The sequence below is a fragment of the Otolemur garnettii genome, unplaced genomic scaffold, assembly GCF_000181295.1.
Source record: "Otolemur garnettii isolate 467f Iridium unplaced genomic scaffold, OtoGar3 scaffold00007, whole genome shotgun sequence".
NCBI classification, from domain to species: domain Eukaryota; kingdom Metazoa; phylum Chordata; class Mammalia; order Primates; family Galagidae; genus Otolemur; species Otolemur garnettii.
The window spans coordinates 9,195,302-9,209,171 of NW_003852402.1; the positions used below are offsets into that span (position 1 = coordinate 9,195,302).

At 54.2% G+C, this 13,870-nt stretch overlaps 1 protein-coding gene across 1 annotated transcript; it reads left to right on the top strand.

Annotated features, from left to right (window-relative positions):
- The first annotated feature begins 1,607 nt into the window (after window positions 1-1,607).
- On the top strand, window positions 1,608-13,291 carry CBX6 (chromobox 6). The gene is made up of 5 exons (XM_003783194.3): window positions 1,608-1,814; window positions 1,997-2,040; window positions 2,170-2,235; window positions 2,384-2,450; window positions 7,607-13,291. Exons 1-5 carry the CDS (start codon window positions 1,746-1,748, stop codon window positions 8,603-8,605), a joined length of 1,245 nt encoding a protein of 414 aa, XP_003783242.1. The 5' UTR covers window positions 1,608-1,745; the 3' UTR covers window positions 8,606-13,291.
- The last annotated feature ends 579 nt before the right edge of the window (window positions 13,292-13,870 follow it).

The following is a 13,870-nucleotide window of genomic DNA, read 5'->3' on the forward strand; positions in this document are numbered from 1 at the left end:
CCTTAGCCGGTTGAGCTATAGGCGCCGAGCCACCTAGCTATTTTTTATTGCAATTGTCCTTGTTGTTTGACAGGCCCTGGCCAGATTTGAACCCACCAGCTCCAGTGTATGTGGCTGGCATCTTAGCCACTGAGCCATAGGTGCCTAGGCCAATCCCATTTTGTTAAAGTAATTTAATATTAAAGCCTGGGCAACATACCGAAACCCAGTCTCTTCAAAAAAATAAGAAGAAATACCCCCAGGACATGGCAGGGGGCTGTTATTCTACTCCAGAGAATCGCTTGAGTCCACCAGTTCCAGACTGCAATGAGCTAAGATTGTGCCATTGCATCCCGGCCTGGGTGACAGAGCAAGACTATGCCTCTAAAAAAAATAAACACACATTCACATCCAATGTACAGATGCACACACACACAATGTATATATGTGTATTATATAAATATGATGTGTGTGTATATTCTTACATATACAATGCATACATGTATGTATATACACACAGGTATTCTTGTGTTTATATAGGCATAAAACAGGCTGGAAGAAGAGTCCTAAAGATGCTAACAATGGATTTACGGAAATTATGGGCAGTTGATTTTTATCTGTTTTTAAAATTGTTTGACAAAGAACAGACTATTAGCATAATGGAAAATAAAGTTTTAATAATTTCAAAACAAAATGGAGGATTTTGCGTTTTGCCTGGTGATGGTATTTTGTGTCCATTCCCAGACAACTCTAGATCCCTCCCCCCACCCCCCCAAGCTGGGTCCTGGTCTTCCCAGAAGCAATGGCTTCGGAAGAGCTTCGAGCCAGGAGCTACGCCGCCAGGGGCCTGGGAATCAGAAAACATAGATAGGACCCCCCTGGGAATCAGAAAACATAGATAGGACTGCTCGCGGTCTCTGCCGAATGACCAGAAGATGACCTGGTTTGGGCACAATCTGGGTGTAGGGAGCTGGTTCTTGCGCTGTGGCCTTTCCTGCCTCCCTGCATTGCCACATAGCCCTCGCTGCAGTCTTAACTTGGCCTCCGGGGTGAAGGCAGGTGCCGCCCAAGACGCACAAGATCACCCATTCCTCATTTACCGCACCCCCCTTTCCCGCAGTGGCGTTGTTTTAACTCTTCTGAACTGGTTACAAAACCACACACCCACGAATACATAAATAATGGATTGGGAATGAGGGGTGATATTTTAAATAAATTCCCGCAAGGCCTGGCAAGACAACAGCAAATGCATTTCTGCTGTATCATATTTAACCGTTTGCATCCAGGAGGATGCGCAGCGGCTACCCAAATTCAAGGATTCCATCACCTTTCCCCGCATAGGGCTGGCAAGACTGGCATAGGGGGTTAAAAGGAGGAGAGATGATGTCAGCTATCCGAGACTGGGAAGATGGAGAAGGGACTGAAAAACGTCAGAATACACAGCGCCAGACAGGGTCTGCACTAGTCAGGTATCCACCTTCTCGCTGCCCAGGCTCCCGCCTCCAAGCTTGGCCCCTTTAAGAGCCAGCGCGCGCCCCCGCCCCGCGAGCGCCGACTTTCCCTAGCAACCGCCCCCGGGGAGGGGGAGGTCCTGGCAACGGCTCGCTGCCCTGGCGGGTCACGTGACGACCCGCAGCTGGAACGCGAACGCGCGCCCCGCCGCGCGCCCGCCCGCCGGGGCCTGTGCGCTGCGGCGCGTGCGCGAGCGGTGCCGCACCGGCCGCGGGAGCGGGGAGTATTATGGGCTGTGGGTGCCGCTGAGCAAGATGGAGCTGTCTGCAGTGGGCGAGCGGGTCTTCGCGGCCGAATCCATCATCAAACGGCGAATCCGAAAGGTAAGCCGCCGCCTGGGGCGGGCCGCCGTTCCCTGCAGCCTCTGCTGGGTCCCCGGGCCCTCGGGGTGAAGCGGTCCCGCTGGCCCGGCTCTTTCGCCACCCCCGTGCCACCGCCTCCTCGGGTCCCCGCATCCTCCCCACCCCCACTCTCTCTCTCTCTTTTTTTTTTTTCTGTTTTTCAGGGACGCATCGAGTACCTGGTGAAGTGGAAGGGGTGGGCGATCAAGTGAGTGTTGGGGGTCCGGAGCGTGGGGGAGGGGAGGCAGCGGGGCCCTGGGGCCCGCGGGAGGCAGGTTCGCGCTCTCGCACTGTGTCTTTGCTTATGGTTTGATTGCGTGCCTGTGTGACTGGGCAGGTACAGCACTTGGGAGCCCGAAGAGAACATTCTGGACTCGCGGCTCATCGCAGCCTTCGAGCAGAAGTGAGTTGGGGCAGCTGGCAGGGGCGGCGGGCCGAGCTGGGCTGGGGCGCCGCTCGGGGAAGAGGGAGCGCCGGGCTGGGCAGCCCGAAGTGGGGCCCGGTCGGGGGCTGTTTTTAACCTTTGGCGTTTCTGTTTTAACCTTTGGCAGGGAGAGGGAGCGTGAGCTGTACGGGCCCAAGAAGAGGGGACCCAAACCCAAAACTTTTCTCCTGAAGGTAACCTGGCCCTGCCCCAGCAGCCCCCTCTCGGGCCCCCAATCCCCGGCACAGCACGGGGCCTGGAAGGGAGGGACTGATTCGCGGCCGCCCTAGCGGGCGGGCCTTTTCAGAGGGGCCCCAGCTGGGCAGGGGTGGTTGTGAGCCCCCGACAAGGCCCTGGCAGCAGGCCGCGGCAGGCTTTGGCTTCGGCTTAGGCTTCAGCAAAAGGGGCCTGGGAATGGGGGTAATCCTCGCTGATGAAACTAGGGCCTGGGGGCGTCTACAGGGTTCAGGAAGGGGATGGCAGAGGCAGGTGGGGGGTGCTGGTGGAGGAAGGGATGTTTCTGCACGTGAGATAACTCATCTCCCCAAGCTTTTGAGCCATTAGGGCTGTGCTGGGAGTTGGTGGCCAGGGGAAGAGTGAGTGAGGTCCCACTTTGGTGCAGGGCACAGGGAGAAGATTTGGGGGGGATCACCTGCCTCCCTGGCCTCAGCTTTTCACGTTCTCCATGTCTCAGAATTTGTTCTGAGCATCTCTCTTCTTCACTTGGAGTTTGACCTTAAATCACTTCACTTTGAGTTTGTTACCCAGGATGAGCTACTGACTTAAGAGCTCTGAGCCTCAGTTTCCCCCCACTTCTGGTTATTTCTAGAGGTCGGGTATGGGGGATGTGAAAACATACTATATTAGCCTTGGCAAAAGAGGGAGGAACTTCCAGAGGAAGCCATTTTGAGGGATTTGGCTTTATATTTATTTTTGAAGAGGAAAAATAGTCTGGGAAAGGGAGGATAAGATGGCCCAAGGTGGCAGACCAGGGTGCAGGTGAGACTCACTGGGCTGCCTCCATATCCCTGTAATGCTAAAAGATGTCTCCAGGGCCAAGAGCTGGAGAATTTGTAGGAGGATTGTTTGGGGGGCACAGGCGGTACCGAACACAGAACTTAAGCATCTACAAATTGTCTAGAAGGCTCAAAGCCCAGGGAGGGTGGGTTGGGCCTGCCCAGCTCACTGCCCCCAACCCCACCCTGACTTACCACTCCTGCCCCTTATAAACTTGTGCTTTGTTTCGGACTAAAGCAGAAGTGAAAAAGCTGTTGGTTTCCAGAATTCCATATTTCTATAACCTCCATCCTGAATCAACAACACATCTTAGGGGATCCATGGAGTAACCTTAACCCTGATGATTCTGGGAGGGATGGGCGGAGCAGCTGGAAGGCTGATGGGCTGTGATAGTTTCTCAGTGCAGCTGGATCTCCCTCTAGCGGTGAAGCAAGTAATGACCACGAGCACTGATAACAAAATGCCTTTTTTTCTTGGTGGTTCTAGTTCTTATCTGGTTATGGCCTTACACAGTACTGAGCTCCCCACATGGATTATCTCTAATTCTCTCAACAGCCCCATGAAGTGAGGAGTATTATCCCTATTTCACAGATGAAACATATCAGGGCCCAAAGAGGGGAAGTGACTTACCTGAGGTCCCACCACCCAGCTTCCTACCTTCATCCAATCTTCTTTTCTTCACTTTTTTTTTTTTTTTTGGAGACAGAATCTCATTTTGTTGCGCTCAGTAGAGAGCCATGGCATTACAGTTCACAGCAACATCAAACTCTCGGGCTCAAGCGATCCTCTTGTCTAAGCCTTCCAAGTGGCTGGGACTACAGGTGCCCTCCACAATGCCCTACTATTTTTAGAGATGAGGTTTTGCTCTGGCTCAGGCTGCTCTGTGAGCTCAGGCAATCCATCCACCTCAGCCTCCCAAGTGCTAGGATTATAGGCATGAGGCACCATGTCCCACCTCCTTTTCTTCATCTTATCCCTCTAGGAATACATGTCAGGTTCAGGGGGAGGTGGACACACACAGGAAACAATGAAGGCTACAGAGCTGGTGGGGGAGGGGATAGAGAGGCAGACAGCAGGATTTTGCTCTGAATCTTAAGAAACAGCTTGAGACTGATGCAAATATTTGTAAGGGACTGTGGAGGTCAGCTTGGGCTGAGCCCCCTTGTTCTGTGACTCCCTGAAACTCAGTACATCAGAGTCAGCAGATTACACTCAGCACTTCTTTCTAGCACCTACTCTGAAGGGACTAGGAAGCCTGGAGGTAGGATCAGTGTCCCTCATTTCCACATGGGAAAACAGGCCCAAGAGAACAAATAACTTGCCCATAGACACAGAGTCAGTGGTATAGAGTCCAGGTGCTTTGGCTTTCCCGTGCTTTCTGTAGTATAGTGGTTCTCAACCTTCCTGATACCCTCTGCCTTTCCTAATACCCTTTAATGCAGTTCCTGTGGGTCATGACCCGCAGGTTGAGAACCATTGCTGTAGTACATGCCAGACCCCCAGCCAGGCCAGTCACCCACTTAGGGTATAGTAAGCATGTTGGCTGCAGTTATTTTTAATTCACCAGGCAGACCCAGGTCCCATCTTCAAAGAATTCTCAGTCTGAGGAGGAGGAGGAAGGCGTATCAGTCTCTTTTAAAAAATTAATGTAGAAATCATGAAGTAAGAAATGGTTCTCATAGAAAATTTGGGAAGCATATATTAGAAAAAGATTACTGAGTAAATTTACTATTAATTACTTCCGTGCCAGGCTCTGTGCTAAGCAGGTGCCATATTCTCTGTTCATCACAAGAACACCCGGAGTAGCTTCTGTTACGGTTGTGCAGATGGGAGGCTCAGGGAGGGCACTAAGCCAGGATTTCTTCCTGGGCCTGCCGTTTGCCCACATTTGCCACTCTGCCAGGGACTGTGGCTCACTGCTGGACTCAGGCATTAATACAGGGGACAGTAAGCTCAGACAGTTACAGAGAATAAATGCTAACCCCCAGAGGTCAGAGTGGGACTCCCATAAAGTGCAGGAGTGAATCTGCAAAACGCCCTACTTGATACACCAAGGAAAGCTGGGCTTTTCCCTCCTTTTATGAAAGGCTTTGAGGGGCCTAGTCCCTGGGGAGCTCAGCTGGCTCTGAAGCAGAGGGCATGGCAGCATCCATGGGCACAAGTGGGGCTTTCTGTGCTGCCACCTAGCAGTCAAAGAGATTGTTGCCCAAGCAGCCCCAGCCCAGGCTAGGAGGGCCATGTGGTGCCACAGTGTACTCTGATGGGTGTGGGGGCCACATTCAGTCCAGTCTTATCTGAGGGGTTAGGTGCTGGTTAAACACCCAGTGCTGCAGGGAGTGAGAGGTAGAGACTCCAGGTCTCACTGCGTCCTTCTTCTGCTCCCAGCATCTACCTGGATCAAGCTAACAAGCCTCCCTGCCTCACTAGAAGCCAGAATATCTATAAAGCACGGATCTATCCCCGCAGACTCCCCAGCCATTGCTTGTAGCCCCTCAGCTGTGTATCCTCTCTACTGCTGAGACTTTGTACTTAGGGCTCGCTGCCTCCACCATTTGACTGTCTTAGCAGGCAACCTCAGGACTGTCTTGGACATAGTCAGTGCACAGTAAGGACCAGAATTTTCTACTTAGGCTTGGGGACCCAGCATTGATGTTAGATCCTCTAAGACTGGGCTCTGTGTCCTATCTGTGCTCCTCCAGACTTGTTCTCCCTTCACTGCACCCACACCTGTCACTCTGCATTCTCACTACCTGTTGTCTTCCCGGAGGCCAAGTGTGTTCACAGCTGCAGACCTGAGCACCTGGCTCTGGCTTGTTCCTTTCTTAGTGAAGGACAATTTGTATGCCCCCATGAGCCTCCTGTCCTCTGTCCATGTGATGTCGTCTGAGGACAACAAGGGGGTTGGACTGGGACCTGGAGTCTCCTGATGGCCCTGCTATACCCTCTGTCTTCCATGAGGTAGCAGGTGAGCTGCAGAACCCTGGAATTTTAGGAGCGATTTAACACTTGGGAGGCCAAGATGGTGGTTTGCTCGAGCTCAGGAGTTCAAGACCAGTCTAAACAAGAGTAAGACCCTGTCTCTCAAAATAGTTGGGCAGGCACCTATAATCCCAGCTACTTGGGAGGCTGAGGCAAGAGGATCACTTGAGCCCAAGAGTTTGAGGTTGCTGTGAGCTATGATGCAACGGTACTCAGCCGAGGGTAACAAAGTGAGACTCTGTCTCCAAAAAAAAAAAAAAATACTTGGAAGGATGGTTGGGCCCAGGCAGAATCCCCTGCTGCCACAGACCTTCACAGAGGCTATAGAGTGGCAGCCCCACCTCTAGGCCCATCCCACCTAACCCATGTGTGACAGGCTGATTCCAACCTGGGCTTTGGGATCCATTAGCACCAATTCTCTGTGAGGTTCTCTGGGCACTGGACAGACAGATGAATCAGACCCAGGAGGGCAAGGACCAGGGACTGGGAGTGTGAGGAGGTACCAGGAGACTGAGAGACTGTCCAGAGGTGGTGGCCAGCTGGGGCAGGTCAGAGCTGTAGGTCAGCCTGTGCAGAGGCGCAAGATATGGAACAGTAGGGACTCTGCACATGGGTGGCCAGTGCTGGGACAGGGAAGACCCACCTTTCTCTTACCAAGAATGGTCCATGGAGGAGTTCTAGGCAGGGCTGGGAGCCTTCACAGAGCAGGGGCTGCTCAGGCACTTTTGGGCCCCTGCTAATGCCAGCCACCACCACCCCCTTTTTTTTTTTGAGACAGAGTTTCACTTGGTTGTCCCCTGTGGAGTGCTGTGGCATCTCATCTCACAGCAACCTTAAATTCTTAGGCTTAAGCGATTCTCTTACCTCAGCCTCCCAAGTAGGTGGGACTACAGGCACCTGCCACAATGCCTGGCCATTTATTGTTGCAGTTGTCATTGTTTAGCTGGCCCCAGCTGGGTTCAACACCCTTGGTGCATGGGGCTGGCGCTGTAAGCCCCGTGCTATGGGCACCGAGCCCAGTCTCCCAGTTATTGACACCTGTCCATATCAGCAAGGGCAGCCCCAGGGCCACATGTTTCTGGGCCACTGCTGCGCTAGTATTAGGTGTTAGCTAAAACACTGGGTTTTGGAGCTGGGCCTTGACAAAGGTCTTAACTCTGACCTCAGGCAAGTTGCTTTACTTCCTGAGCCTCTGTCCTTCCTCTCTAAATCAGGGCTGTGAGTACCACTGGTTCCCCTAAGTCCACTCAGGAGCATTTACGGAGAGACTGTACTTAGGGTGGCAGGTGCAGGGTTGCCCAGAGGAGGTAAGCAGGCAGCCCTGAGGTTCCACCGCCCCTCCCTCTGCCCACAGGCACGGGCTCAGGCAGAGGCCCTCCGTATCAGCGATGTGCATTTCCCTGTTAAGCCAAGTGCCAGTGCCTCCTCGCCCAAGCTGCACTCGAGTGCAGCCGTGCACCGACTCAAGAAGGACATCCGCCGCTGCCACCGCATGTCTCGGCGTCCCCTGCCCCGCCCAGACCCCCAGGGGGGCAGCCCTGGCCTGCGCCCACCCATCTCTCCGTTCTCCGAGACGGTGCGCATCATCAATCGCAAGGTGAAGCCTCGGGAGCCCAAGCGTAGCCGCATCATCCTGAACCTGAAAGTGATGGACAAGGGCACGGGAGGCGGGGGTGCCGGGCAGGGGGCGGGGGCACTGGCCCGCCCCAAAGTGCCTTCGAGGAACCGTGTCATCGGCAAGAGCAAGAAGTTCAGTGAGAGCATCCTGCGCACCCAGATCCGCCACATGAAGTTTGGCACCTTCGCCCTCTATAAGCCCCCACCTCCCCCTCTGTCTCCCCCACCTGCCAACAAGGCCGATGTCACTGCCTCCACGGGCCCGGGGCTGCTCCTGGCCACCCCTGCTGCCCCCTATGATGCCCACAGCTCCAGCTCCTCTGGCTGCCCTTCACCAATACCGCAGTCTTCCTCTGAGCCTGATGACGCACCCCCTAAGCTGCTTCCTGAGACCACAAGCCCATCTGTCCCCAGCTGGCGTGAGCCCGAGGTGCTTGACCTGTCCGTCCCTCCTGAGTCAGCAGCCACCAGCAAGCGGGTGCCCCCTGATGTCACTGCTGCCTCTGGCCAGGCACTTCCCCTGACCCCTGAGCCTGCCAGTGCCTCTTCCGAGCCTGAGGCTGGGGACTGGCGCCCAGAGATGTCACCCTGCTCCAATGTGGTCGTCACTGATGTCACCAGCAACCTTCTGACGGTCACTATCAAGGAATTCTGCAACCCTGAAGATTTTGAGAAGGTGGCTGCTGGGGTAGCAGGTCCTGCAGGAGGGGGTGGTAGCACTGGAGTGAGCAAGTGAAGGGGCTCCACAGTGGAGGGGGCTTGGGGGGGGCCTCCTGCCCGGCATCAAACTCTTGCTCCCCCCACCCTTGCCCCAGCCTTCTCCCCTGCCCCAACCCCCTGCTTTGCTTGTCCCATGGCTTGGTGTTGGCCCAGGAATGGGGCGGGGCAGTTGGAGCCCTGGAAAGCTGGGGGTGAGGGCAGCTCTGGGATGAGTTGGGCCTGGGTCAGGCAGGGTACCAAGAAGTGCTCCTTCTTGTCCCTTGGCACCCTCCCTGCCCACACATGGTGGGGCCTGCCAGGTGGTTTTGGAGAAGCCCCAGGACCTGGGGTTTACCTGTCCCTTCCCTGTCTCATCCTGTCTCTCCTCAGCTTGCTCCCTACCTTCGTGTACAGCATCTGACTTTTCGGTGCTAACCTGGCAGCTGCAGGGGTCCTTAGGAGACCCCTGCCCAGGGTGGGCACAGTCCCTTTCCTTCCTGCAGATACCTGGGCAGGAGGATGTGGGGATGGCTCCCTGCCCATTTGTCAAAGCCCCTGACAGGTTGAGGATGAGACCAGACTCAGCCCCTCCCTGCATGGCAGGGAGGTCCTCAGAGGCTGGGGCGGAGGCTCAGGTCTCCTCTGCTTGCTGTAGGACCCTTCAGCTCCACCCTACCCTGTCACTTTCCTAACACCCCCCCCCCCATCTTGGCGGTGGGAGGACCTGGCAGAGAACTTGTCCTGCCACAGCCTCCCAGCATCTAAAGGCCCCTTCAGTTCTTGACCAAAGGTGCTGCGAGAACCTGCTGTGGAACTTGTGACGTGCGTGTGTGTCTGCCCGCGTGGCGTGTGGTACGTGGGTCCGTGTGTGCATTGGGTGCTAGGCCCCAGGCCAGCTACCCTTTCAGTTCCTCAGAACAGGGTCATTGAAGGCCTGGACCTTCCCTTGCCTCAGTGGGACTCCAGCCTGTAGAGTTTGCTATGGAAGTGCCAGGCCTGCCCTCTGAGGTGTGCTGGGGGCACCACACTCCCCTGCCCGCCTTGGGGGTGTCAGCCTGACCTGCGTCAGGCCTTCACTGCAGACGTGGCATGGTGGAGACTGAGGCAGACCCCACTCTAAGCTTCCCTTTGGGTGTTTGGGGAAGATGGGGAGACCTGGACACCATTCCCAGGGTGTCCTGACTTTCCAGCCTCCTCTCTTTTGCTTCTGACTGCTGAGGCTTTGTCACAGCCCAGCCTGCTCGAAGCAGGGGGAGTCTCTGGTGCCCTGGGCAGCTTCTTTCCCTCTGTTGCCAGGGAGGCAAGGTATCTATGCCAGGGCAGAGACCACGGCCCCAGAGTAGGGCTGGGCTTTGGGAGGGTAAGCAGGCCAAAGGGGCGTAACCACAGAGGGTCCTGTGTCCTTCAGGAGAGCGAGGGTGTTGGTTCCTGGAGCGGCACTTAGGGGCCTTGCCAGCCAGCCCTGGACCACTACCCAGGTCTTCGGCATGGGTGGTGTGTTCCTGAATGTGACTGGAGCTGGCTTTCTGGCATTTGCAGCCATTGGCACCTCTGCTCAGAGGCGTGGCACCTTTGGTCTTGAGGAATGGGAGGACACCTTTCTTCTAAATCTCCCTACCAGGAGCTGTAATCTGGCCCCTGGCCACGCCCCCCCCTTGCCCCAAGATGTAGATCAGGGGCCCTTGCAGGGCTGGAAGGGGCTGGCACTCCTGCATCCCCCCCCAATCTGCCCTGCGTGTTGGCTTTGTGGCCGTCCAAGTGCCAATTGGCTTTTCCCCCAAATAAGGGCTGGTATTTCTCCTCTGTCTTCAGAGGTGATTTCCCCCTGACCCCCTCCCCCAGGTGAGCAACCACCTGGGTGCCAGTTACAGGTGTTTTCAGAGACCATAGAAATGTGTTTTCCTGAGAGTTTGTGTCATTCGTGACTTTTTTTTGTAAAGAAGTTGTGTTTTCAGAGGTGATTTTATGACAGGAAAGTGAAAGAATTAGTTTTGCAAAAAAACAAAAACAAAAAAAGAGGAAAAAAAAAGAAAAAGACATAGAAAAAATATTGTGGGATTCCTAGGGATGAGGGAGGGGGGAAGAAAGAGATATTTAAAGAAAAATGAGAAACGCAGTGATTGCACAGGTGAGGTGGCAATGTTAGGAATGGGGCTGAGGCCTGGGCACAGCTGGCAGGTCCCCCTGAGGTCACAGGCACCATGGAGATCCCCCACCTTCCTGCTGGCCTGAGCTCAGACTGCCACACCCCATCCTCACTCAAAGGGAAGGATGGCAGCAGGTCCCAAGGGAGCCAGCTAGAAGCTACAAGGCCCAGGCAAAGGGAGATGATGGAGCCAAGATGGGGCTGAGGCTAGTGGGGTCCCACTGCTGCCAAGAGATAATTTTACCCAAGACAACTGGTGAGGAGGTGGCTTGATTTCTTTGCCCTCCTTTTCCAGCTTGTTAGGCCATCTGGTCCCTACCACAACCACCCCGTGGAGGGGGGCATCTCTCTTCCCATCTCCCCATAGACCGTGACATCCCTGCCCTTCCCTGGCCTGAAATGGGATGCAGGCTTCAAGAAAAAAGGCTATGGCCCTGGGAGAATCCTTGGCAGTGACTTTCACCAGGGGGTAGCTGGAGGGAAGGGAGTGTCCATCCTTTTGCACACCTGCAGGTTGCTACCCAGAGCCACAAGCCAGGTAGCCCGCCCCTGCCTCTAAGGAGGGCAGCTCCCTTGGGGGGCCTGAGTGAATGGGACCAAGGACAAGCACAGCTCTTCTTTCTTCCCTCTGTGGCATTCCTGTCTGCCCTCCCCCCACACACTTGCACCCATGGCCTCCTGTGGGCTCCTCTTCCAGCCCTTGCTGCTTTTCATTTGCCTAATTACCAAGCAGAAGTTGCAGTCTGGTTTGCTTTATTTTTGTATGTGAGATACCCCCCAAAGCCAGGTCTCCCTGTTCAGTATTGGTTGGGATATCATTCATCCTCCCGTAAGTGCATCCCTTCCCTTCCCGCGTGTCATAGGAAATGGGTGAGGTCTAGTTTCTCTGGTTTGAGATAGAAAGTCTGGACCCCCAATCACCCTTCTGACCTTCAGTTTGCCCATCTATGTAATGGGTGTATTGGGCAGCAAGATACCTTCCTATGTGCTGCTAATGTCCAGGCAGCTCCAAGTATCAGGTGAGGGTCAAGGTTGTTTGCACTGAGACCTCCAACTGCCCAGAGCCCCTCTTTAGTCTCAACCTGCAGAGGGATCAAGGTCCAAATGAGCCTCATCCTTCCTCTGATCTGGGGGGATGTGATGATGAAGTCCCCAACCTTGTTGTAAGGTGGACAGAGTGGGAGATTACCCCTTTTCAAGGAGGAAGAAACAAGTTCTGAGAGGCATAGCTGCTTCACCAGGGAAATGTGGCAGGGATGGGAGCTCAGTATGCCTTGACCTTTTGGGAAAAGCCCTTTAGAAGGTGGGGCCCTGGAGCCCACACATAACTGGCGGCTGGTTCCTGAGTCAGGCAAGTGCACCTGTCCAAAGCTGAAGGGTCAGCTGGGAGGAAGGAGGTGGGTTGCCAACAGGGCTCAGCCAATCACCAATGTTTCTGGACCCTCTGAAGACCTGAGAGGACGTACCCCTTTTCCCCTTCACTTTTCTGTGTTATGTGTGTTGTGGTTTTTGTTGTTGTTGTTTTTTGCACTTAGCCCATGCTGGACAGTGGAACCCCACCTGGTCAGTTCCATTTTGGGGCTCCTGTGCACTTGCCCAAGGCAGCCTTTTGGGGGGCTTATACGGTTTGAGGAATCACTTTTTTTAAAAGAAAAAAAGGAATATGTTGAAGATTTCTGGTTTTCTCTGTCTGCATCACTTCTCAGATTCAGAAAGCCCAGAATTAGGGGCTAAAACTCCAGGAAAGGGGCTCCCTGCCCCCTCTTTTACTGATAGTCACACCAAGGTGCAGAAATAGAGAGATGGTTGGGGGGGGGGGCAAGTGCTGGCCCCAGGCCTGTGTGGTCCCCTCACCCCCTGCAAGGCTTAAAGGAGTCAGCTCTCCACCCTAGCAGTGAGTGAGCACTTGCTGGACCAAGGGGGACCGATGGTCTAAGAGGGGAGCCGCTTGCAAGAGACCAAGTAAGCAGGAAGGGCTCATCTGGCTCCCCTTGCTGTTGGGCGGAGTGGAGAGAGGGACTTATTTTCGTTGGTTATAATTTAAAAACACAAAGGCCTAAAGAAATATGTATCTTATAATTTTTTTAATTTTTGAAAGGTTCATTTAATGAATTGTGCACGAATGAATTCTATATATATAAAGTATACATATATAGCTCTATATTTGGGGAGGGGCACTGTCTTTTTTTTTTTCTCTCTCATTTTTAAAATGAAGTGTTGTTGCCTTTGTCTGTGGTTCAACCATCCAGCTCCCAGCTGGCTAAACTTTGCCTCCAGTGGTTAAAGATGGGAAAATAGTGGGGTTGGCAGGAGACTGGAAATGGAGGTGCCACCCCGGTGTGGGGGGCAGGTCCCCCAGTGCACTCTGTCCCTCTCCCAGTGGAGAAGACTCTGATGTGGGGTGTAGGGGTGGTCTCTGCTCTGGATTCAGTGGTTCCTGGGCGGGGAGGGTGGGTCTGTGCCGATTTACTCTGTCTTGTACGTTTGTTCTGCTGCTCTTCAATATTGTATCGACGCCAGGAAAGGGGAGCAAAAAGGCTCTTTTACTCCCCAAATAAATTGTCACATTCCGAAGCTAAGGCCTAGTCCCTAGGATGGGATGTGTCTGTCTCTTTTCTTCTGGCTGTGACTGGTCTTTCAAAAGCATCGCCTTGTAGCAGGCAAGGAGGGAGAAGTGCCGTCCCTCCACTGGCCGGGGCCCAGCACCTGCCTCCTGGCTCCTTCAGCTGACAGCTCTCCATGAGCTGGGCTGATTAGCTGGGCCAGAGGTGCCAAGACCTTCCACTTTCAGACCCTTGGGAGTAACGGGTAGGTGGGTACATGGCAAGAGTGGGAGGGTTGGGTCCCCTGACTTCCCATCCCACCACAGTTGGAATCACAGCCCCCACAGAGAGGGAAGGGCCTGTAGGGTCATGGCCCCAGAGCCTGGGAGAGAGCAGGCTGGAGTTGGGGGTGCAGACTGTCCTTGCCAGTGGGTCCCACAATATAACATCTGGTGTTTCAACTGGGCATGGTGTGCTTTCCCTGATGAGATTTAGAACCAACACGTCTGAATAAAACCAGACCTATGTCCTCCATGAAAAAGCAAACTGAGAAAAAAATCACCCTTTTGCGATTGGGAGATGTCAAAGTTGTCTGGCTCCTTTAGAAAAAGCG